The following is a 23977-nucleotide window of genomic DNA, read 5'->3' on the forward strand; positions in this document are numbered from 1 at the left end:
TGTTAGGCTTAGAAATGGGATCAATAGCCTTATCAAGACATCAACCCTGACAATTATCCCACTGCGTCTTTTACAGGGTTTACCAATAGGTTGCCAAAGCGTCTACCCAAAATACTCATTAGCCCTCTTTCCCAGACAAATCGAGGTTCTAGTGAAGGTGTCAGGACTGACTATGATTGCAATTTTAAGTTATACATGGGTAGAGCTCACAATACAGAAGCTCTGTTCTTGCATTACAGGGATTCCAAACAGGAAACAGCCAGAAAAGTTTCAAAAATTGATCTTTTGAAGGGTTGGAGGGAAAGCCAGAAGGTGCAGAAGTGCTCCTCCTGGCTCTACAAAAATAATGCAGATCCACTGGTGAGTGGCCCTGGCCTACCCTGCTCTACCTCAACATTACTTACCTACTGCTTTCAAAGTTTATCTGTGGGTCTCTGCTGGCATTGCAGCCGGCCGACATTCCTGAAGTCAACACGCAGCAAGTTGCAATGAGGCGCCTATTTGGCATTCGGAGCTCACCTGATAAATTCAAGTATAGTCAGGGCCTTAAAATCACGGGAACCCAGTGCTCTCTACCAATCAATTGTCCGGAAATAAAAATTAGCCCAAATATTACTCAAGTGAAAAAAACAGATTTAAATCAGTGGCTGGAATAAATAGTATTAAAATGGGTTGGTTAAAATACACAGGGTCCCCAATAGCACTAAAATGTTCATGTGCAAGAATTTTTTTAGCTATGATCATAACGAGCTTTCTATTGCTGTGTTGCAAATTTGCCTACCAAGCTTTATAAACTATGACTGTTATTCCAACTGTAATTGAAAAAGGAGTTCAGGGGGTTAAGGCACATCACGCAGTCTCATTCTTCTGAAACTTCTGGCAGCAGCTGGTGAAAGCTTTAAATACCAATTTGACAGATTCTACGTCTAGGCAGCAAGGCACTGTTCTGTTCAGTATTTCAGCTTTTCAATTTTTCTCAGAACTTATTTTTCTTGGTCTTCAGTCCAAAATGAATTGCGTGTGCCCTATACTTTTTGTAGTTATACTTGGAGAACTAGTATTCACAGCACCAGCTAATAAGGAAGATAAATTTCACGTACATGATTTGGAAGTGGAATCTTTTGGTGCAGACACAACTTACGAATATGAAGATGAGCCACAAGAAATAAAACAAGCAAAGGTAATGCGATTTAACATTCTTTAGGCATCTACAAGACTTCATTCTGTCTTATAAGAAAACTCACATTTAAATTTGAAATTAGTATATGACAACACATGGAACAAAAATGCTGTACCTACAATAATTGTTATTATCTTACAGTTAACCACATCAAATGCAATAAGACATTTTATAGAATCTTAACATCACTGATGGAACATTTATAAAAGAGTGACTGAGTTTGAGTTGCAAGATTACATACTATTGCTTTAAAATTGTTTAATAATATCATGAAATAACCAGCTGCTTGTTAAGTGTGAGTGATTTGAATTACAAAGCAAAATTTGCTTTTCAAAAAATTACAGGAGGGAGGAAATCTTGAAAGCTATAAAATGGTACATAATTATACATTTGCAAATTAATTTGACAGACCAACCCTATGAGGAAGATCTGGGGATTAACTATTAACAGCGATTGATTATTGATTGGTATTTATGCACATTAAATTATACATATATTTAATGCCCTGTTCATAGTAATTGAATGAACAATCATGGGTGCCGATGGCTATTACAATCCCATTAATAAGACATTTCCCTGTGCCTTTCTCAAGTCCCTTGTACACAATATGGTTCCAAAGTTGCTAATGAACATATAGAAGCCGTCACAATAATTCATCAGCCTTTGCTCAAGAGGATAAAGAATTTCAGCGTATAAATTCTTCTGGGCTTAAACAATGTCTAGGTAAAATTAGTTTTGCTTTGTTGCTGTCTAAGTGACACTTATATCCATACTCAACTGATTCATTAAAATGGAGCACAGGGGAACATATCAAAATGTAGCAGCACAGACATATGATAAATATTAAGAATCCTGGAAATGTATTGTTCTTTTAATTTGATTCTTTCAAAAGATTAAAAAAAGGCTCCAAAAACAGAATCTCAGATAATTTGGTATTCATTTTAATATCGTACTTAGCAACCTTACCTCTGGTCAACAAAGCCCAGTCTACCTAAACACAGCCAATCTGCAGGTGGTGAAATAGCAGTGGGCTACATGTGGCTTCAATATCATGTACTGAGTGATAAACCAAAACTAGCAAGCTTCCCGGGTAACTATTAAAGGCAAGCTCCTCAAAGGTAGATGGCATGTCAGCAATGACCTCAATTAGGATTGGCGACTTTTTGAACTATGATGTCCAATGACTGAGTGCTGTGTACTGTGTACTGTGCTCTTCACAAGAAAAAGTGCAGTTCACATAATGAGTCAGTTGGTCATATGGTCAATTGGCTGAAGGATTTGACAGAGACTCATCAAAGGCTAATGCTTTTGAATCTTCCTGGAGGCTTGCTAAATGTTATTTTCATGTCCTCTAATTCTGCACTCATAATCTAAATTAAAGAAGCTAATAATATTTGCATTATTTATTACTTTCAGTGCTTCATTAAATCGGGTCACGCCATTCTCAGTCTTCCTTCCTCTTGGAAAGCCAATTCAATTGGTCCTAAGTCCTCAGAATCACATGTAATTTACAGCACACAAACTGTTCTAAGCCAATGCTTACGTACCACACAAGTCTCCACCCATCCTACTTCATTTACTCGATCAGCTTATTTTCCTATTCCTTTCTCCCTCATTCACTTATCTAGCTTTCTTAAATGAATCTATGCTATTCACCTCAGCAATTCTGTGCGGTAGCAAGTTCAACATTTTAACCATTCTCTGGATGAAGAAGTTGTGCTTGAATTCCTTACTGGATTCATTATCTACATTGAAATTCGTTTGCCATTTACATGTCCATTATTCAAGTTTATTAACATCCTTTCTTGTACCTTGAGTTATCTTCAGTGTTAACCAAAGCCTCCAATTTGGTGATTTGTCCTGATGATGACCCTTCCAACGCACCAGTTTTTAATTTGAGGTGGAGTGTCCCAAACTACATGCTTTATTTCAAACTTAGCTACACCAATGAACTGTCTAAGGTTAAAATAATTTGTTTCAATTTATAGTCAAATGCTTTTGACACATATTGTATTTGATCACATTAACTAAAAATTATTTTGTAAATGCTCAATAATCAAATACATTTCCTCTCTTTGCTTGTAGATCTCTTAATTGTTTATTCTACACATTAAACTTAATTTGTCATTCCCTAATTGACTCAGTCTTCTTGAATAATATAATTTGCATTACAACAATAGCACTTCAGACATAAGGGGCAGAAATTTTCGCTTGGTGGGTGGGCGTGCGCCCAACCCGCTTGAGTGTGAAGCGACGGGCATTGACGTTGGCTGAACGTGCCAACGTCAACGCGCAGTTGCATGATAGTTCGGTCGGTGGGCTTGCGCCGGAACCAGCAGCACGTCCACCGACAATTAAAAAGCCTGTTAAGGCCACTAAGTAATCAATTGAATTAAAATTTTCGCTGCCTGTCCAACCTAATGGTTGGCGGGCAGGCAAAAAGGCCATGCGGCCTTTGCATTTTTTTGGAAACCTCATCCACGGGCCGGATGAGGTTTCCAAAAGCACATAAAAATAAAGTATAAACTTTAATTTTTCATTAGTCACATGGGGGGACATGTTTCATGACATTTTTATTTTTAAAATTTTCTTTTTCATATCTCTTCATCTCCCTGGGGCAGCTCTGTGCCTCAGGGAAATTATGCAGTGCTCACTTGCGTGCATGCGAGAAGTTCGCGCTCAGCACGCTTGCCCTCCTCCCCCCACCCGCACAAGCAGTGCATTTCAGGCTGGGTGGGCCTTAATTGGCCCGCCAGCGTGAAATCACGATCCAGTGCTGATCGCGAGCAGCAGTTGGCTTCCCGACCGCCCCCGCCGAGCGCCCCCACCAAGGCCAAAATTCTGCCCAAGAAGATGGACAAATGAAAAGGTGGATGGGAAAAGAAAGGGGAGGAAGTGGAAAAAAAAGATGGAAACAAAAGAAACTGTTAAAAGCCAGCTCAAATTGAGCACTGATGTTGTGAATGGTCTGGTGAAGCCTAAGAGAGTGTTTGAGGAGGGGAACGGAGTTGGTGGTGACAAGTTAGTCATAGACCAATCTTTAGCTGGAGGACATTTCTGCTCGCCCAAAGTTGGATGTCAAACAAGGAGTCTGACAGCACAACGCAATGGAGAATTGGCAGAGAGGTACTCTCTGGGTGCCATCACCATCTAAGGTTGCAAGAGTAAAGCCTTAGGCATCCCATAAGTGCAAGCTAACAACAGTCAGCTTACCAGAAAAGGCCACTGGTAAGCTTTTTACTGCTTGTTCAGCCAAGGCATAATCTTAGGAACAGGGGTAGGACATTTAGGCCCTCAAATCTGCACCACCATTGAATTAGATCATTGCTGATCTGTACCTCAACTTGATCTACCCGCCTTAGCTCCATAACCCTTAGTACCTTTACGTAATAAGAATCTATTGATCTCAGTCTTGAGAGCTCCAACCGTACTCGCATTCACAGCCTTATGGGGAAGAAAATTCCAGATTTCTACTACCCTTTCTGTGAAAAAATGATTCCAGATTTCACATCTGAATGGTCTAGCCCTAGTTTTAAGATTATGTCCCCATGATCTCGATTCCCCCACATACAGAAATAGTTCCTCTGTTTCTACCCTATAAAACACTTTTAACATGCTAAACAGCCCTCAATCTTCTATACTCCAGGGAATACAAGCTATGCATCTCTCTCAGAATTGTTTTGGTGGTTATTTAGAGATGAGTGTGAAGAATTCTAACTCCTGTGTTAGGTCTGTCCTCCAAGGCCCATTAATAAGCTATGCCAGCTGGTCAATCACATCCTGAGGATCTGGCTGACAAGTACTAAGTAACTGAGCTTGCCTTGGAATAATCAACCTCCTTTCTCCAGGAATGTCTTGCAGCCAACTCTAAAATAGCAAAATATTGTGGATGATGGAAAACTGAGATAAAAACAGAAAATAGTGTCACGACTCAGCAGGTCTGGCAGCTTCTGTAAAGAGAGAAAAACAGAGTTAACGTTTCAGGTCGTCAACCTTTCATCAGAGACCAGAGGGTTCTGACGAAGGGTCATCAACCTGAAAAGTTTCTGTTCAGTTTCTCTTTCTCCACACATGCTGCTAGACCTGCTGTGTATTTCCAGCATTTTCTGCTTTTACTTCTATCTTAAAGAGACTTTGTTTACTCAGAAAGGTGGAGCAGACAACAGGTGAAACTTATACTCAGTTGGAGATTGCAATGGACTCCAGTACTGAGATAGAATTACCTGCAATGGCACACCCAGTGATACCAAAACTACAATGGTCCACTAGATCTAACAGAGTAGTAGAATTAAAATGATGTAAACTAAGTTCTGTCCACTATGATGCTGCAACGGTTACACAGATTAGCCAAAGAATGCCATTCCTACATCCTCAGTTCACCAGTCAAGTCCAGGCCATCCAGTCCTCAAATCAAATTTTTTGAATGAAGAGAAATGACAACATAAATTGGTATTACTTAATTCTGTTGCCTATGAAAGGTATGTAGAATCACTCATTCTACATCTTCCTTGCATTACTACAAATATTACCATGATGTGTGCTGATCTAAGGTTACTATCAAGCAATTACTAATGTCTGAACACTGTAAATTATTTGCAGCAACTTGATGATTAGATTGCTTAGATTACTTGGGGTAGATACTAAACTTTTATTACTGGCAATTATGAACTGTTTCCACCTGTCATTGAATGAGAATAATGTGACCTAGTACATATAATTTTGCGGTGAGTAACTCACCTCCTGACTCCCCAAAGCCTGTCCGCCATCTACAAGGCATAAGTCAGGAGTGTGATGGAATATTCCCCACTTGCCTGGATGAGTACAGCTCCAACATCACGCAAGAAGCTTGACACCATCCAGGACAAAGCAGCCCCCTTGATTGGCACTCCATCCACAAACATTCACTCCCTTCACCGCCTGTGCGCAGTGGCAGCAGTGTGTATCATCTACAAGATGCGCTGCAGGAATTCACCAAGGCTCCTTAGACAGCACTTTCTGAACCCACGACCACTACCATCTAGAAGGACAAGGGCAGCAGATAGATGGGAACACCACCACCTGGAAGTTCCCCTTGAAGTCTCTCACCATCCTGACTTGGAAATATATCACTGCCACTTTACTGCCACTCAGTCAAAATCTTTGAACTCCCTCCCTAACAGCAGTGTGGGTGTACCTACAGCGCATGGATTGCAGAGGTTCAAGAAGACAGCTCATCACCAACTTCTCAAGGGAAATTAAGGATGAGTGATAAATGCTGGCCTAGCCAGCGACGCCCACATCCCAAGAATGAATGAAATAAAGAACTCAGCCTGTGAGACACTGGAGCCACAACAGTTGGTGGATCTTCTGCACTGGCCCAGTGAGTTCAGTACCTATCTCAGAGAATCCCAATAAGAAATTATTATACCACCGAAAACCATCTTCAAACTCTGCAGGTTCTTTTGTATTGCTAGATGAAGACTATTTTTCACTATTATATCTCTCATCCCCAAAAGGATGATAAAAATTACCTATCATTATTAGAGGAGGCTAGGTAATGTGCTTTGTTATCTTACTTGTCCCACATTGAACAAGACAGCACACAGGCATTGAGATGGGGAAGTCAGGGGCAAATTAAGGTGTAATCTAAGCCTCACTGAATAGACTCATGAAAGTCACTATGATGCTGTAGCCCAGGCAAGTTGTTTTTTCCTATCATGTACAGAAATAAGAACTATCATAGCCTGAGACAAAAAAAACATGATTAGTTAGTCAATAGAAAGAAAATGAGACAGCTACGCAGAATAACTGTGTCATCACTGGATGGTAGGACTTAAGTTCATAACCTCTGCTACAGTGCTGTGGAAAAACACTAACCAAATGCTGAAGTGCACCACAGTGTCACTGGTAGGAATTTACTGTGGTGCTTAGGGTGTAATCTGCATTCAGTTTGTTACTGGTGTAAGTATATACAGGGAAAAAAACAACATTGCGAATTTGATCAAAATCAAATTAATGTAATTTTTTGTTGAAAGCTAGAAGAAAGGACCATCCCCATGTTTGCTGATGCCGATACAAATCATGAAATAGAACATGTGCGTTATATAAGGTCCCCAACATCAGAACCACAACCTGAATCAGAGGGTCCGTCTATTGGTTAGTACTAAATTATTTTCTCTCCCATTACTCCATGTATAGCTGGTTCATTTAAATGGTACAATTTTACTGCTTCCTACAAAAAGTAATGGTAAAAAATTAAGTGACACTGCACTGTTTAAACTTTCAATTCATTGCAATGGGAAATAAAGAACTTAAAATATATTTCCTCACATTTCAAAAACAATGACCCATTATAATATAGTAGTATTAGATGTTTGAATGGACTTTTTTGGTAACAACATTGTTAACTGCACAACTTGTATTGTTCAATTCTGCTTGTATGAGTGCAAAATATTTTTTAAAAATTGTTGATTAGGCTGAAATTACAATTACAATTTTAAAAAAAATCAAATTCCTACAACTGGCTCAACAGCTTGGCACACAGTTTGAATTCATCTTTCATGTACAATTTGGATTTTGTCCAGGTTTGTTTTCCGATAATTAAACCCTTTTTATTCAATCTCAGAGGCAAAATAGGACATAAACTTTTTATCTTTTAACATCACTCTGAAGTCATAGGGAACCCAGAAATAAGGTACAAATTCCATGTATATCCAGCATAGGAACTGAATTCAAACCAGAGCCGAACATATAATTCCATAACCATAACCTTTTGGAAAGTGCATTTTTCTTTTATACCAAAAAAATAAAAGAAAGCCATAATTCGCCAAATCTCAATCTTTCAGATTGATTCGCCCAATTTAAAATATATGTATTCCAAAGATTATGGCATTGAAAGTGTGCTGGTTGTTAAAATATGGGTTGATTTATAGGATGCTGACAATGGCAGTTGTAGCAAAAACAGAATTACCTGGAAAAACTCAGCAGGCCTGGCAGCATCGGCGGAGAAGAAATCAGTTAACGTTTCGAGCCTTCATGGCCCTTCGGCAGAACTGAAGCATAGTTAGAAGAAGGGAGAAATATAAATTGGTTTAAGGTGGGTGGGGTGGGGGGGGGGGGGAGAGAGAGAGAGAGACACAGGGTGTGGTGATTGTGGAGATGAGCAGATAATCAAAAGATGTCACAGACAAAAGGGTCAAAGAGGTGTCGAAGGTGGTGACATTTGTCTGAGAAAAGTGCTAATTAAGAATGGAAGACAGGATATTCAAAGTACAGCTCTAGTGGGGGTGGGGTGGAAAGGCTAACAAGGTTTTAGTTTAGATTTAAAAATAATGGAAATAGGTGGGGAAAGAAGAATCTATATAAATTATTGAAAAAAAAGTGGGGGGGGGGAGAAACGGGGTGGGGATGGGGGGGAGGGGGAGTTTAAGATTTAAAGTTGTTGAATTCAATATTCAGCCCAGAAAGCTGTAAAGTGCCTAGTCGGAAGATGAGGTGCTGCTCCTCCAGTTTGCGTTGGGCTTCACTGGAACAATGCAGCAAGCCAAGGACAGACATGTGGGCAAGAGAACAGGGTGGAGTGTAGCAAGTTGTAGCAATCTTTCTTACATTCTTTGATTCTCCACAGAGCTCAGGAAGCGGCTGTGGATCAGATCAAAGTATCCATCAGCAGACACATCAAAGAGAATCTGGAAGCAGACACAAACCTCATGGATAATGTGTCAAAGAGGCTATTTATATGAACAATAATGCATTCAGGTGATCAAAGTCCTAGTAATGTAAAATTTCTGTATTTCAGACATGCCAACTTGCCTTTTGTGTGTTTGCCTAACTGGTGCTGTGTATTGTGAGGAGACCACCATTGAAGCAATTCCAATGTTGCCAAAAGAGACATCATACCTTTATGCACGGTTCAACCACATTAAGAAGGTCACTGTATTAGATTTTGCTGATTTCCGTGAGTACATTGTTGTTATTTGCTGTAGCTGCATAGTAGAGATTTCAACACCATAGAAGATAATCATTTAACTATTCAAGAAATTTTGCAATATTTACATTTCAATAGAAATGTAAAACATAATTGTTTAATTCTATAATAATTTTCTAAATGCTTACCGTTGTTGAGACATAATCAATCATGTAAAATAATAAGAAAGGGATACTAGTGAGGCCAAAAGCTAGAGGTATTTGACGAATTATTAATGGGCTCTTAAGTTGGCTCTTTGGATTCCTGTGGCATATCTATTGGGCACTTTAGAAAGCTGAAATGAAAGGATAAAAAAAAAACTTGATTTTGTTCTCCTGAAGTTATGGCTTTATCTGAGATCATGGAACATTGCAAGGCTCAGAGGAAATCAACTCACATTTCTTCCACTGATTTCCATATGGCTTTTGGTCTGGTGCCTCAAAAAAAAAGCAGGAAGCTATTGAAGTATATGACAGAATTTTGGATTCTATTCAGGAAGCAGGTTCCAGCTCCAAAATGCACACAGAAATAGGTGGAGCAACTCATTAAACCATTATTCTTTAAAGACTGGTGGAGCAATGTTTTTCATAGTCATCTGTCTGATTCAATGTCTTCATCAATGATATGTCAGATAATGTCATAGGTGATGGTCTATACTAAGAATTTCTGATACAATTGCAGCACCATGTTTCACAGATATTGCTAATATTGGTTTGAAGAATAAACAAGTATGGTAAGGAGGATTGTAAGTAAAGTGTTACAGCTTTGCACAGTTTAAGAGAGGATCTTATTAGTAACTGATTGTAAGTTACAAAGGATGACTGTCCCAAATGTTCACTCCCACCTGTTCTGGGATCCTGGCGGATGCCAACTACACAGAGACTTTTGCAATCACATTGAGCAAGGGGCAACATCTTTCTCCACCCTCTTCAAATCATAGTTCCAATGCATTTTGCTGTTTAAGCTGTGTCCTAACAATTTTCCTTCGTGGTTTATAACCAGCTATGCAGTTTTAAGATTTCATTTGATCAAAGTGCAAGCGTTCAGGCAAAAAGAAAATTCAAATAATGGAAAGAGAAAACTCGGTACCAACAACAAGCACCATGGAGACGAAATAATGTGGTGGCAGGCATGTCCTTTGCAATAGCCCCTCACATGTGCACCTCAATTCAATAGTTATGGCTGAACACAGCATTGGAACTGGGTACCAAAAACCTCAAGGTGACTGGTCTATTGTAGCTGTGCTTTCAAAAACAGTTGTAGACTCATAGACGTCTACAGCACAGGAGGAGGCCATTCGGCCCATCGTGTCCATGTCGGTTAACAAAGATCTGACTACACTAATCCCATTTTTCAGCGCTTGGCCCATAGCCCTGGAGGCTATGGCAATGCAAGTGAATATCTAAAAAGTTCTTAAATGTTACAAGAGTTTCTGTCTCAACCATCCTTTCAGGCAGTGAGTTCCAGACTCCCACCACCCTCTGGGTGAAAATATTTCTCAACTCCCCTCTTAGCCTTCTACCTCTTACCTTAAATCTATGTCCCCTGGTTATTGACCCCACTACTAATGGAAAAAGTGCCTTCCTATCCACCCTATCTATGCCCCTCATAATCTGATACACCTCTATCAGGTCCCCTCTCAACTTTCGTTGCTCCAAGGAAAACAACCCCAATCTATTTAATAGCTACTCATAGCTCAGACCCTCCAGCCCAGGCAGCATCCTGGTAAATCTCCTCTGCACCCTCTCCAGTGCAATCACATCCTTCCGATAATGTGGTGACCAGAACTGCACGCAGTACTCCAGTTGTGGCCTAATCAGTGTTTTATGCAATTCCAGCATAACCTACCTCCTCTTGTATTCTATGCCTTGGCTAATAAAGGCAAGTATCCCATATGCCTTCTTAACCACCTTATCTACCTGCCTTGCTAACTTCAAGGATCTATGGATATGCACACCAAGATGTTCAGCACTTTCCAGGGTCCTACTATTCAAAGTGTAATCCCTTGCCTTGTTAGCCCTCCCCAAGTTCATTAACTCACACTTTTCAGGATTGAATTCCATTTGCCACTGCTCTGCCCACCTGATCAGTCCATTGATATCCTCCTGCAGTTTACGGCTATCCTCCTCACTATTTACCAGCCTACCAATTTTCGTGTCATCCACGAACTTCTTGATCATACCCCGTACATTTAAGTCCAAATCATTTATGTACACTGCAAACAGCAAGGGCCCCAGCACCAAGCCCTGTGGAACCCCACTGGAAACAGACTTCCAGTTACAGAGACATCCCTCTACCATTACCCTCTGCTTCCTGCCTCTCAGCCAATTTTGGATCCAATGTGCCACTTTGCCTTGGATCATGGGCTCTTACTTTCCTGACCAGTCTGTCATGAAGGACCTTATCAAAAGCCTTGCTAAAGTCCATGTAGTCCACATCAAATGCATTACCCTCATCAACACTTCTGGTTACCTCCTCAAAAAATTCACTCAAATTTGTCAAACACGACCTTCCCTTAACAAATCCATGCTGACTAGCCCTGATTAATCCGTGTCTCTCCAAGTGCTGTCCCTCAGAATTCTTTCTGGTAACTTCCCATCACCGAGGTTAGACTGACTGGCCTGTAATTTCCTGATCTATCCCTTCCTCCCTTTTTTAATAATAGGACAAAGTTAGCAGTCCTCTAGTCCTTTGTCTATCTATCATACAAATGATTAGGAAACACAGACTTGGGAGAACAGCTACTGGAGAGCCAACTTGAGACCAAGTATGAGCTCACACATTCATAGATTCAGAAATCACTTGCTACCATGGTTGGATTGCAGAGGAAACAGGTACTGCTGAATCAATACACCTGCAACTGGCGGAATAACTCTTCTTGAAATGCTTTAGTCAGAAAGATGGCAACAACGCATTCACACATTCAGTGATAGATTGTGCTGCCTGCCACACCAATTGTAAGGAGTTTCTAGTACCCGTTGCTTGCAGAGGGAGGGTTCAATTGTCTATTGTTAAAATAGAGACTGTCCTCTTTGAGTGAGGGGTTGGCGGTGGGGGTGCAGAGGAAGATGATAAGCAGGGTTGAGTTACTTCCAAAATGACAAGTCTGTTACTAGGTGACTGGAGCTAACTGGCAAATTTCTTAAGCCGATACCGGAGCCAAGTGGATCCATATTATTTCAGAGCATCCTTTATGATTGACCGGCCAATATGACTCATTTTTATGACTGGACGGGGGTAAGGTGATAGGTCAATAGATCACTAGGAATGGGGTGCTTACTGCTCAGCTCCAGGCAATACTGTGACCCAATGCCCTAGTAGGTTAGGTAATCCTGGCTGGACAAGCAGTGGAAAGATTATCAATTCTCTCTGCTGGTAAAGCAGTGTGGCTATAGCTGGTTAAAGTCGAGCAGGACCCCTAAAAACACTTTAGGAGTTTCTGAGCTCTGGCTGCTACCCAATCTGTGCTAGGCTCTCTGGACTAAAGTAAGTGAAATGTGTTCATAAAACGCTATATCAGTTAAATGGGAATTTTACCTGAGTTCATTTCTTAGAAGCTCAAGAAAAAAATGGATTATGCAAAAGAGAAGTAGAACCAAAGCACTGTGTGTATGATGATGGCGTGTTACAGTTCACTCAGAGTCCAAGCTGCTGTGACAACATGCACTTTTACATGCGTGCTGTAGTCTGGAGTTATGAATAGTGATGGAGTATCAATTTTCTTTCCAATATGTGGCTGATCAGGAATCTCTCCTGCTCTTACCAACTTCCACTGGCATGTGTTGGAAAGATCTGCAGATTGATACTCAGCCTGTTTGGTCGTGTTATGCATCTTCCTTGGCAAATAAAGTCCTGGGAAGAGACTTGAAACTGGAGCTTTTGCTTCAGAGGCATGGATGCTCACACTGTGCCTTGTATTTTTAGGGAAAACATTCATACTAAGTGAATAGTAAAACTAATAGATAAATCATGCTGCTGTCTTTGTTCAATCCTAAATAAAGCAACGCTGAGGAGGATCGATCTGACTGGAAACCTGATTACTGAAATAGAAGATAACGCCTTCTCACAGCTTCCAAGTCTGGATCACCTAACACTTTCTGAAAACAAACTGGTCCGTCTGCCTGCCTTACCTCCAAAACTCAGAATTCTTGCTGCACAACACAACCGTATTAAAAGTAATGGAATCAAACGCAATGCTTTTAAGGTAATCTTTCAATAACGTGGTTATGGATCCAGTTTTATTATTCTACATAAGTAAATAAAACTATTTTAGGGCAATATCTTAGAGCCATTATGGCACAGAAGGAGGCCATTCAGCCCATCAAGTTCATGCCAGTTTTCTGTAGAGCAATTCAGTCAGTCTCATTCACCTTTTATATCCATTGCCTTGCAAATTTATTGCCCTCAAGTGTCTATCCAATTTCCTGCAACCACTTCCATCACCCTCATAGGAACGAGTTCAGGTCGTTACCACTCGCTGTGTAATAACGTTCTTCTATACATCCCCCTGCATCTCTTGCCCAAAAGTTTAAATCTGTGTCTCCTACTCCTTGTACCATCAGCTAATGGGAACAGCTTTCCTACATTATCTAAACCTATCATAACCGTGCACACATCTATCAAATCTCCCCTCAATCTCATTAGCTCCAAGGAGCAGAGCCCCAGCTTCTCCAACCTAACCTTGTAGATAAAATCCCTCATCCTTGGAGCCATTCTGGGAAATCTTCTCTGCACCCTTGCAAGGACCCTCATATCCTTCCTAAGGTGCAGTGACCAGAACTGGATGCCTAACCAGAGCTTTATAACGGTTCAGTATGACTTCCTTGTTTTTGTACTCAATAACTCTATTTATGAATCCCACAGTCCCATACACTTTGCTAACAACTCTCTGAATATGTCCTGCCGTCTTCAAGGATTTGTGCTGTTACAGACAGGGGAGTAGAGATAAAGTGAAACCCCCAACACCTTTCCCTTACTGTCTGAAATCAGCATAGTTGTTTTGGAAAGTTGTGTGCTTCTAAGTCCCCTTTTGCATTTGGTAAATTTAAAGAAACAGTTGCAGACTTCATGAGTTGAAAAATAAGAATGATTATTTATTCACACACACACCCCAAAAAAGTTTAAATGCTACATTATTCATACACCACACACTCAGGAAAGCTACAATTAAAGAAGATAGTGCACTTCTACATGTGTTAAACAAATAGAATAGTTAACAGGTCACATGTTTGGCTTGCTGCTGGAGATCAGTCAGTGTGGGCCTGGTGAAGAGTAGTCTCTTTTCACCCATGAATTGTAGTTTTCTGATGGGTCCAAAATAGCTGAATTCAAAATATCTGGACTGTTTCAGAATTCCTCAAAGAGAAGAATGTTCAGGTCATGAAGTTAGGCACTTGTGCCTCACATATCAGGAGGTCAAGTTTCTTTACAAATGGAATTGGAGTTTTGGAATCGGGGTGGGAGGCTTTCAAAAGACTACAGCCTCCTGTTTCTTAAAACGCAAAGATGATACAGCCTTCTCAACTCTAACCAAATGATTCTGTACTTGCCCCCTTAAGGACATCCTCTCTTTCTAACACTACAATGTCTTCCCTAATTGGCACTGCCAACTCGCTCCCTTTTTTCCCTTCCTTATCTTTTCTGAGCATTTTGTATTCAGGAATACTAAGTTCCTTCTCTAGTGCTATCATTCCCTAGTACTCTTACTTCTTAATGCACCTTATTCCTCTTTGCTACTTCCATATGCCAATGCTTGCCCCCTGTCAATTTAGTTTAAACCCTCTTCAATCACACTTGTGAATTTCTCGCAAGGACATTGGCCCTAGTCGTATTGAGGTGCAACCCATCCCTTTTGAACAGGTGCCTTCTGCCCCAGTTCTGGTCCCAGTGCCCCAAGAATCTGAAATTCTCCATTATGCACCATATCTCAAGCCATACACTGAATCTTCCTATTTCTATTCTCACTAGCACTTGATACTGGGAGTAATTCAGAAACTTCTGCCTTCAAGGTCCTCCTTTTTAACTTCCTCCCAACTACTGAAGATCTGACTGTAGGACCTCAATACCTGCCCTCTCTATGTTGTTCATACCTACGTGTACCACAACTTCTGGCTTACTTTCTTTCCCCCCTGGAGAATATCCTGCACCTTTTCCGTGATACCCTTCATCCTGTTACCAGAGAGGTGACACACCATGTGGGACTCACGATAAAGGTTACAGAAACGCTTGACTGTCCCCTTAACTATTAAATTTCCTATAATAACTGCATTTCTATTCTTTGCTGTTCCCTCCTGTGCAGTCCCTTGTACATTGGTTACATGGTCTGGACTGCTTCAAGGTGTCGTTACTCCCAACAGTCTCCACTGATGAGTGTCGGTTTGAGGGTGGCACACAGCCTGAAGACTCCTGCATTTCCTACTTGTCTGGATGCCTACCCATATGCTATCCTGACCACCTCTTGGAGTGTACAATCCAGGAAACTCTCGTACTCCCTGATGTGCTGGAGTGGCTTCAGCTACTCCTCAGGCTCAGAAATCTTGAGTTCAAGCAGCTGGAGATACTTACTACATACATGTTTCCCTAGACACATGAAGCGACCTGAAGTTCCCACATGGCACAGGAATTGCAGACAACAGGTCTCAGCTGCTAATCCAAGATCTAAAAATCTCTATCCCTTCTTTTAAATTCTAGTTAGTACCTTGTTTAAACTTTTAATTTAATTTAATGGCTCTAGAATTGCTCTGTACTCTGATTAATTCACTTATTCTTATACTAACCCAAGTTGAAATTCTTCATTTCCCAGCTTCTAGTTTAAACAGAGCCCCTAGTTTAGCAAGAAAACCAGTCAATCACTTATCTGCTTTCCTGTGACGTCAAGCTTTCTTTTGAATGTACACTCTCTCCCACCACTGAATCCCCATTGCCACTTTTAGTTCTGGGTCTCCAGCACCATTCTCTCCCAAGTTTGTTCTCTCTGTCTTCTGCTGATTCCCTGCTGCTGCTTTTAACAGTGGGTTTTCTGTTCTCTGTCAGGCTCGCATATCTTGTTAAGTTCCCTTAAGTTCCTTTGGGGTCCTTTTCCTGTTATTGGATCTTCATGGACTACACACCTTCCCTAGTTGAGAGGGTGGGACAGAAAATCTGCTTCCAGATCCAACTGATCTCTAAAACATGCCACTAGGAAGCATGCAAGCAACCTACAATGACTCTCTCTCCAATTTTCCCTCTCTTTCTGTGGAAAAAAAAGATTCTGGTCCACCCTCCAAACAGAAACAGAATACAAACAGAAACAGAATAAAATCAAGAGTTTATCATGTGTAAAATTGCAGGACCCCACATTCTATCATTTTTTAGTGTCACTGGACTCAATGCATGTGCTGCCATCATTTTCTCTATCATTTAAATTACTACAGTACATATGTTTGAGCAAGAAAGGTCAACTACAACAGCGTACAAATCAAACCACCAAATTTCTGGTTATAACAATGAAGACATGAATTATGCACACCTATAACATTGAACTGCTAATACAACCGTCAATTTATATTGGAGAAAACAGGATGCCAAACTTCACTGTCAGTTTGTTGATAAACAATCAAAATATGCCAATTTTCCTCAGTTTGAAAAATGTTCAAAATAAGGTATTAAAATAAAATTTAAAAATCTTCCAAAAAAGAGAATCTATAATAGCAAGATTAAACTTATGTACTGAAATGTATGTGTGTCTTTAAATACCTACATTAAAGTTTTTGCTTGAGAGCCTTTAGCCTTCCCAGAAAGTTTGGGCTCAAATCTTACACTTCTGCTCAGTGCAATTACTCCATAAATTGAAGATAGCTCCTACAGTCTAGCAAGAAAGTTAGAGAATAAAATACAAAAACTTTATTGAGGTAAAGTTTATGTTGAGTGTTTTTAAAAGAAAAAAGTCAGAGGATCCACGTGAGAGAGGAAACCTGAGCAAGGAAGGGGAAAAATTACAGATGCTTACACACCTGCTGGAGCTTCAGTGTGTGTTTGAATATTTACCTATTTAATATGTTAAATCTTATATCTGTGCATACTTCCCATTGGCATATTGTATTATAAATTCTTACATTCATGTATATAATGGAAAGTGACTTTGCAAGTATGCCACACAGTAATTGCAACACCGCCGAACCTCCCACACACCCACCTTCCTCCCCTGTGAAAATATAAAAATGGATACAATCTTGAAAATGGGTTGTGAATTATGCCTGCATGCCTTGGCCAAATTATTGGCCACTCAGTAATCCCACATCACCTGAAGATTACACATGGTTGCAATGCCACTTCTGCAACTTAATGGAAGATTGACTAGCATAGTCCCCATTACTGTGAATGCCTACTATTTGCTCACTATAATTGTTGAAGGTGGATTGTCTTTTTAGAGAGAATGGGAACAAAGATGGAAACCAACAGCAACTCTATCCACACAATTATTGTCAACTAAATTTAACGTGGAAAGGGGTCAATAGATGGTTTATGGGAGGGATTCTACTTCAGAACAAGTGCCTGTTAATGAGAGAGATCGATGGCTCAAAACAGACATGGACACAGAATGATCCATGGAGGGATTTAAATCCAAATTTGATAACAAGGTGTGAAAAACTTGCCCAGAATAGTTAACATAGTATGAGTCATGTCTTTATAATTGGCTCCTAGGATGCTGGCAAATGGTTAGCATTATTTGTCCAATACATGCAGCTGCCTGTGATAACAGTGAACTGTATTGGCATCTACAAGATATGAAAAATTTTACATCAAAGCTACTTGACTTCCTGCTGTCACATTTTGGTAATAATGGCGGGATTCAAGATGAATGCAAACTAGAAGGCTAGCATTTAAATGTGCCATCAGAAGTACAAAGAATTGAATATGAGATCAACATGGTCCTGAATCCTATGTATACAGCAACATATACCCAATTTGTTGTTCACCAATCCATCTCTAAGATACAAATAGTCTTATTCCAACATTACATTCAGCTTACAAATAGACCAGCAGGATAGAGTTCTATATGTATTCCACTGCTGGCTTCTCATGAGTATGGTGAGCCATATGGCAGCAGTTCATGTGGCCAATCACAATCTGTGCACAATAGTCTACATGAATTACAGTATGTTTTCACTTAATAAACATTCAACAAGAATGTGATCGCCAGCACAAATGCTACAGGTATTTCCTTCCAGGGAGTTCACACACAAACCCCTGGTGCACTAGTGTTTAAAAGAGGAAGGAAGACTGGAGACCATGGCCATACTTACTGTTATCTTTGACTCCTACAAATAGCAGAGCATAGGCATTATAAAGTTCACGCAAGTGTCAAAATTATCATGACATATATAGTAAGGATCCTGAAGCAGCATTTCAAAAATGTGTGGTAAAATTATCAGGTGCTTGGGGGAACGGGGTGTTGAGGGAAGAGGAAGGGGATTTGCATTACAATACAAATCCTACAGGGTTGCTCCTTTATTCTGAGCAACTTCTCTTTTTAAAAAGGACTCACCATGGAGCAAGGAGGAGTATGGAAGCATGGTGGTCATGTTACTGGACTAGTACTCCACAGACCTGGAATAATGATCAAGAGAGATGAGTTCAAATCCCACCACAGCAGCTGGGAAATTTAAATTCAATTAATGAAATAAATCTGGCACAAAAAGTTAGTATTACCATGAAAATACCGAATTGTCATAAAATCTCATCTGGTTCTCTAATTTCCTTTAAGGGAGGGAATATGCCATCTTTACACGGTCACTGTGTCTTATTACTCATATTACAAAAGTAACGTGATTGACTCTTAACCACTCTCTGAAATAGCCTAACAAGCTGCTCTGTAGTGTTCAATGTGGGCAATAAATGCCAGCTTTCCCAGCAACGCCACATTCCTTGTATGACTTGAAAAAAGTAATCACCAGTTTAAGAAGAATTATGCAGCAGGTATTTTTAGCCTAGTTCCTGTTTTCTCCTGAGCATTTTGGCATACTGTATAGAATACACAATTCTAATCTAGTTTTTTCATTACTTCAAAGTTGACAGTGGAAGTTTCAACAGTCCCTTTGCCTTGCTCCCGTTTCATAAATATGCCATAGGACACCTAACTGTTTTTCAAAGGTTCACTATTTGCAGGAATTCCTCAGAGGCCGGATGAATGAGTTCTTCACCATCCTGCTGGGGTTTCAGTAGTGCACACTCAGTGCTATTCTGGCAGCCTAGTCCTGAATATCTTCTTCACATCTACTGTCTCCTGTGCAGAAACGCTTGACGTCTTAAACATGAGTTATCATGAGAATTGAACAACCAACTCTGACAATTGCAGATGGCCACGAAAAGTTCACCTACTGAGCATAGTCTTGTTCAAGTTTATATCTATTCTACGCAGGCTTCAGCTTGCTTAGAGAATTTAGCTCTAAATACAAACATGAAGGCATGAAGGCCAAGCCAGCAGAAGTTACAGCATTTATTAGAGATGCTCAAACTGTGCCTAAGTTTCTGAGGTCTCCACTATTGATACTACTGGCATTGATATGTAAACCATATCAATAACATTTCTTTTAACATCATCTCTGCTATTTCTTCAAAAGAATTCTATTTGGTGCATGAAGCACAATCTGTCCTTTTATAAGTCTAGGCTCATAGGTCCTTATTAACCCAGTTCACCTAGTGCTTAGTATTTTCATCCTGTACCATCGATTCTAGCACCTTACCATCAATTGAAGTAAGGCTAACTAATCCAAAATTCCTAGCTTATCTAATTTCCTCTTTTGCCACTCTCTAGGCCTGTGTTTAGCACAGCAAAAGAAAAACAGACAATTCCCGAAAAACTCATGAAACCATGCTTAAGCTCCAGAATTGAAGTGTTTTAACATTTCCATAAAATAGTGTTAACTATTCTTGATATTTTTATTGAAGTCACTATTTAGACAAACACAAAGCGTTTGGTCCTCATATGTATATTTCATATTAATCAGTTATAAAAAGCACATGGGTTTCTCAAAAAGACTGCTGCAAAATTCAAATAAGTGTAGGAGAAAAGCAAGCAACTTGAATAAAAATATTGTTAATGCAGCTCACATGCCGGCAGTGCACACTTGGGTATCAATATGCACAACCAGAAAGTTACAGAGTGTAGCTTCAATCCCCACTCTGCTGCATATTCAACCTAAGCAGTGTTGTTGCTGAGAATAACCAAGTAGGCGCCATATTTCCCCCATGACTGGGTGGGAGCAGTTAACTGCAAACTTCCTAGCAACCAGCGGAGAACAGCAATATGAATGCCTTGGCAATGCTCATTTATTCCATCATTTCAAACTCAGAATGCTCTAGAGAACCAGCATGACAAGAAAGTGTTTGATTTCACAGCTCAAAAACTTGTAGAAAACAAAACTGACAAGAATACTGATTTTGTTCTAGAGCTTGGCTGAACTTGAGTTCCTCTACCTAGGATACAATCGGCTGGACAAAGTACCTGCCAACCTGCCCGACACCATTCGTGTGCTTCATTTACAGGTCAGTTGTATAATAAATAATTAAAATGAAGGAAAATCTTGTCATCAGTGCTACTTTCCCTATGGATATTTTTATTTTGTGAAGTTTAATTCCAAATATGAAACAACAGAAGGAAAAATGAAAAAGAGAATCATTGAAATTCTAGCTTTAGCCTCCTCATTACTTTCTTTCCTATCCAATCTGCCTCCATAACTGTTTTCTCACTGCTCATTTTCTTATAGTCAAATAATTAATTTTGTTTGCCATCAACTAAAAAAGGCTATGTGGATTTTGGAGGTATATGGAGGTTAGTGGCTGTGTGTAGACAATCTGGAGGTTGCAGTGCTACTAAAAATACATCTATGTGAGTAAAGTTGTTTCATAATTATGCAATTCATAAAATTAGTAATGCTATGATATTATTTCCTGTGGTGAATTTCGATCAGTTTCACATTACAGGGGCACCAAGACAGCATCATCATCCGTAACCATAACCATCCTCACCATACATAATTGCATATTATTTGATACAATTCATTGTTTAAGACATTTAGGCTATATGTAGTGTGAACTTCTAGAGCTAGGAGAAAATTCCATTCTTTGGAGAAGAAATGCTGAAAATTTTGTCACTCCCTTCTTTGAATTTTTCCATTGGAATCCCAGTGGTACTTTAGCTTGTTCTTGTGAGTTTGCCAATGAATGGTGAGGAAGAAGAAATTGTTCTATGAGTCAAGTGCACTGTAAAATTACAACCAAATATACTTATGTAATAAGTAAAAATATGTAGATATATGAAATCTAAATATCTTAAACTATAAATTGTATCAAATAACCTGCAATTATGTATGAATATTAAATATACTTTATATACAACCACATATAAATCTACTGTAAGTAATATAATTTTAAAAATATATTTGATATAATATTTCCAGTACCATTATCAAAGCAAGAAATTGCAAATATGTGTCTGTATACAGAAAAATAATCTAAATACAGAAGTTTTGAATTATACATTGTAAATGCCAATTTTGTAAAAATAAGTAAAATAAATATTTGCAATGGCTGTCGGGACAGTTGTACAGAACAACACTAAGGATTTGGCCATATCAAGATTTTGAGATTTGGATGGGCTCGGTTTGGAGCTCCAATCATGGAGTTGGGGGGTAGTATAGTAGTCAAAAATAACCGAGCTTACTGTAGGGCAGGAAACTCCAGACTGAGACACAGAGTTACAATGAGGCCATGCCAGAGGAAAATATCACTGATTGACTGGAACAGTGGCTCAGACTGCATACAGACATTGATGTTGGCCCTTGAGTTTAGGTTTGGCATGTCCAGACATAGTAGACACTGTCACGTTTTGAATGGGCAACAGGGAGGCAACTCCAGGTAAGCTTGAGGCTTGGACTGTGGCCAGGCTTCTTTGGTATGGAGGTGCAGAATGAGGCAAAGAGCAAACAAAACCAGGCTTCTGGTAAAGTCTGCAGGAAGCAAAGTAGCTCTGTGTTGACTCAGGCTAGAATCAGGGAAGGAGAAGGTTGGCCCCAGAATCAGACCAGGAGTAGGCCCTGATACGTACCAACATTGTTTTATGGTGGTTGGATAGGTTTGTTCTAGCATGTTGAAACAATTAAATGGCTTTAAAAAATAATTAGCAAAGCTGCAAGGAGTCTGCAATTATTCAAATTTAAGGGATTCATAATTCTGAATTTATATCAAGATGTATTCAGGATACAGTGTCTAAAACTTGAATTTACATAAAACCATGGCAAAATATCTACTCCTGCACTGGGAGGTGGGGGGAGATTGAGAGCAAGTGTCCATCTGTGTAGCACTGTCTATTTGAATAATACAATTTTAACTCATGGCAAAAGCTGTCACAGAGAGGGCTAAAGGCGTTTGTAAAGGATTGAGCAATTAATGTGATTACAGAAGTACTAAATCATCTCAAATGACAAATTTAACATTTATTGTAACAATTTTTCCATCTTCCAGCATAATAATATATCTGCTATTACGGATAGTACATTCTGCAAGCCCGAAGACTCCAGTTATATCCGTGACCGTCTGGCTGAAATTCGGCTCGACGAAAATCCTATCAATTTGGCAGAATATCCAAACAGTTACATTTGCTTGCGAAGGCTTCCCATTGGAAAACCATATGTCGGGAGAATATATTAATCCAAAAACAGCTAAGCATCAATCAGAAACTAATAAGTTGTCGTGAGAGAACACTGCATTCTAAAATATATTCTCATTCATTGTTATATCATAGTACTCATGAGCGTTATTATTATACTTGTGTCATACTAGCACTTTTATATTTAACAACATATTGCTTTATCTCAACAGAACTTAATTCCCAAGTAACATAATTTGTTTTATTTCATGCCAGAGAAACTCAATTAATTTGCTGCTTCAAATATATTACACACTTTAAATTCTCATCTATGTTTATTTTCACTTGATTAAAGTGCACATATTACCTCTTGACTTTCAATGTAATATTTTGTTGAACTACATTTGATTCAATCAAGATAACATATAGTTTTATATATATGTGTTTTTTCTTAACATAATTTTACAGTAATGCAGCAGCACTTATAAACATGAGCTTTTTTTACATGATTCCATTTTAAAAATAACAGCTTTTCCAAAAGTAAGATTTGTGTACCTATAATTTTAAATAAATGAAACATATGAAATCAATCATGTAGCTTAAAAAGCAGAATTCTACTAAACTACAATTACAGCCTTTACCACCTACTGTTACATTTATCACTTTGCCAACAAACCTATTTCCATTCATATTCCATGGTTTGCATTATGTTAATCTTATAAATCATAAATATTCCACAATAGGTAGAAACTACGAACTGACCATGTATGTCTGAGTAGATATACAATAATTAATTTTAATTCTGCGCTATTATGTTGTGCTCATTCAATATCCAATGTTGAGAAAATTTCTCACTGCAATTTGGAAAAACCAGTGCACAGCTTTTTGATTCTGTCCCTTCAGAAAATGATGTAACAACATTGAGAAAGAGAAAAACCAGTTTGAAAAATAACGAAGTTCCAAATATTTCTACACGCTTGAAGCATTCACTGGCATTGTAGTCAGGGCTCTTTTCTGCTTTCAAGTTTTTAATACTTCATTTATTGTAGCATCTTATAACAACAACGTATATTTATATAGCGTCTTTAACATAATAAAACGTTCCAAAGAGCTTCATAGGAACACTATCAAACAAAATATGACAACGCACCACACAACGAGATATTAGGTCAGATGACCAAAAGCTTGGTTAAAGAGGCAGGTTTAAGGAGTGTCTTAACGGAGG

General features: G+C 39.3%; 2 protein-coding genes across 7 annotated transcripts in view; one reads left to right on the top strand and one right to left on the bottom strand.

Moving 5' to 3' along the window:
- cenpp (centromere protein P) overlaps positions 1–23977 on the bottom strand; it is a 308552-nt gene that overhangs the window by 230523 nt on the left and 54052 nt on the right. The gene's annotated exons all lie outside the window — the stretch shown is intronic.
- ogna (osteoglycin, paralog a) lies at positions 864–23126 on the top strand. The gene is made up of 6 exons (XM_078543371.1): positions 864–1180; positions 7195–7315; positions 8958–9116; positions 13127–13329; positions 20556–20651; positions 22629–23126. Exons 1-6 carry the CDS (start codon positions 1010–1012, stop codon positions 22812–22814), a joined length of 936 nt encoding a protein of 311 aa, XP_078399497.1. The 5' UTR covers positions 864–1009; the 3' UTR covers positions 22815–23126.

Source organism: Cetorhinus maximus, chromosome 6 (assembly GCF_964194155.1).
Source record: "Cetorhinus maximus chromosome 6, sCetMax3.hap1.1, whole genome shotgun sequence".
Taxonomy (NCBI): domain Eukaryota; kingdom Metazoa; phylum Chordata; class Chondrichthyes; order Lamniformes; family Cetorhinidae; genus Cetorhinus; species Cetorhinus maximus.

Bases quoted from the DNA above. Each gene is read 5' to 3' on its own strand.
- ogna (XM_078543371.1), top strand. From the start codon at position 1,010: ATGAATTGCGTGTGCCCTATACTTTTTGTAGTTATACTTGGAGAACTA. The intron at 7,316-8,957 runs GTTAGTACTAAA...TCTGTATTTCAG, and splicing joins ATCAGAGGGTCCGTCTATTG to ACATGCCAACTTGCCTTTTG. The intron at 20,652-22,628 runs GTCAGTTGTATA...TCCATCTTCCAG, and splicing joins TTCGTGTGCTTCATTTACAG to CATAATAATATATCTGCTAT.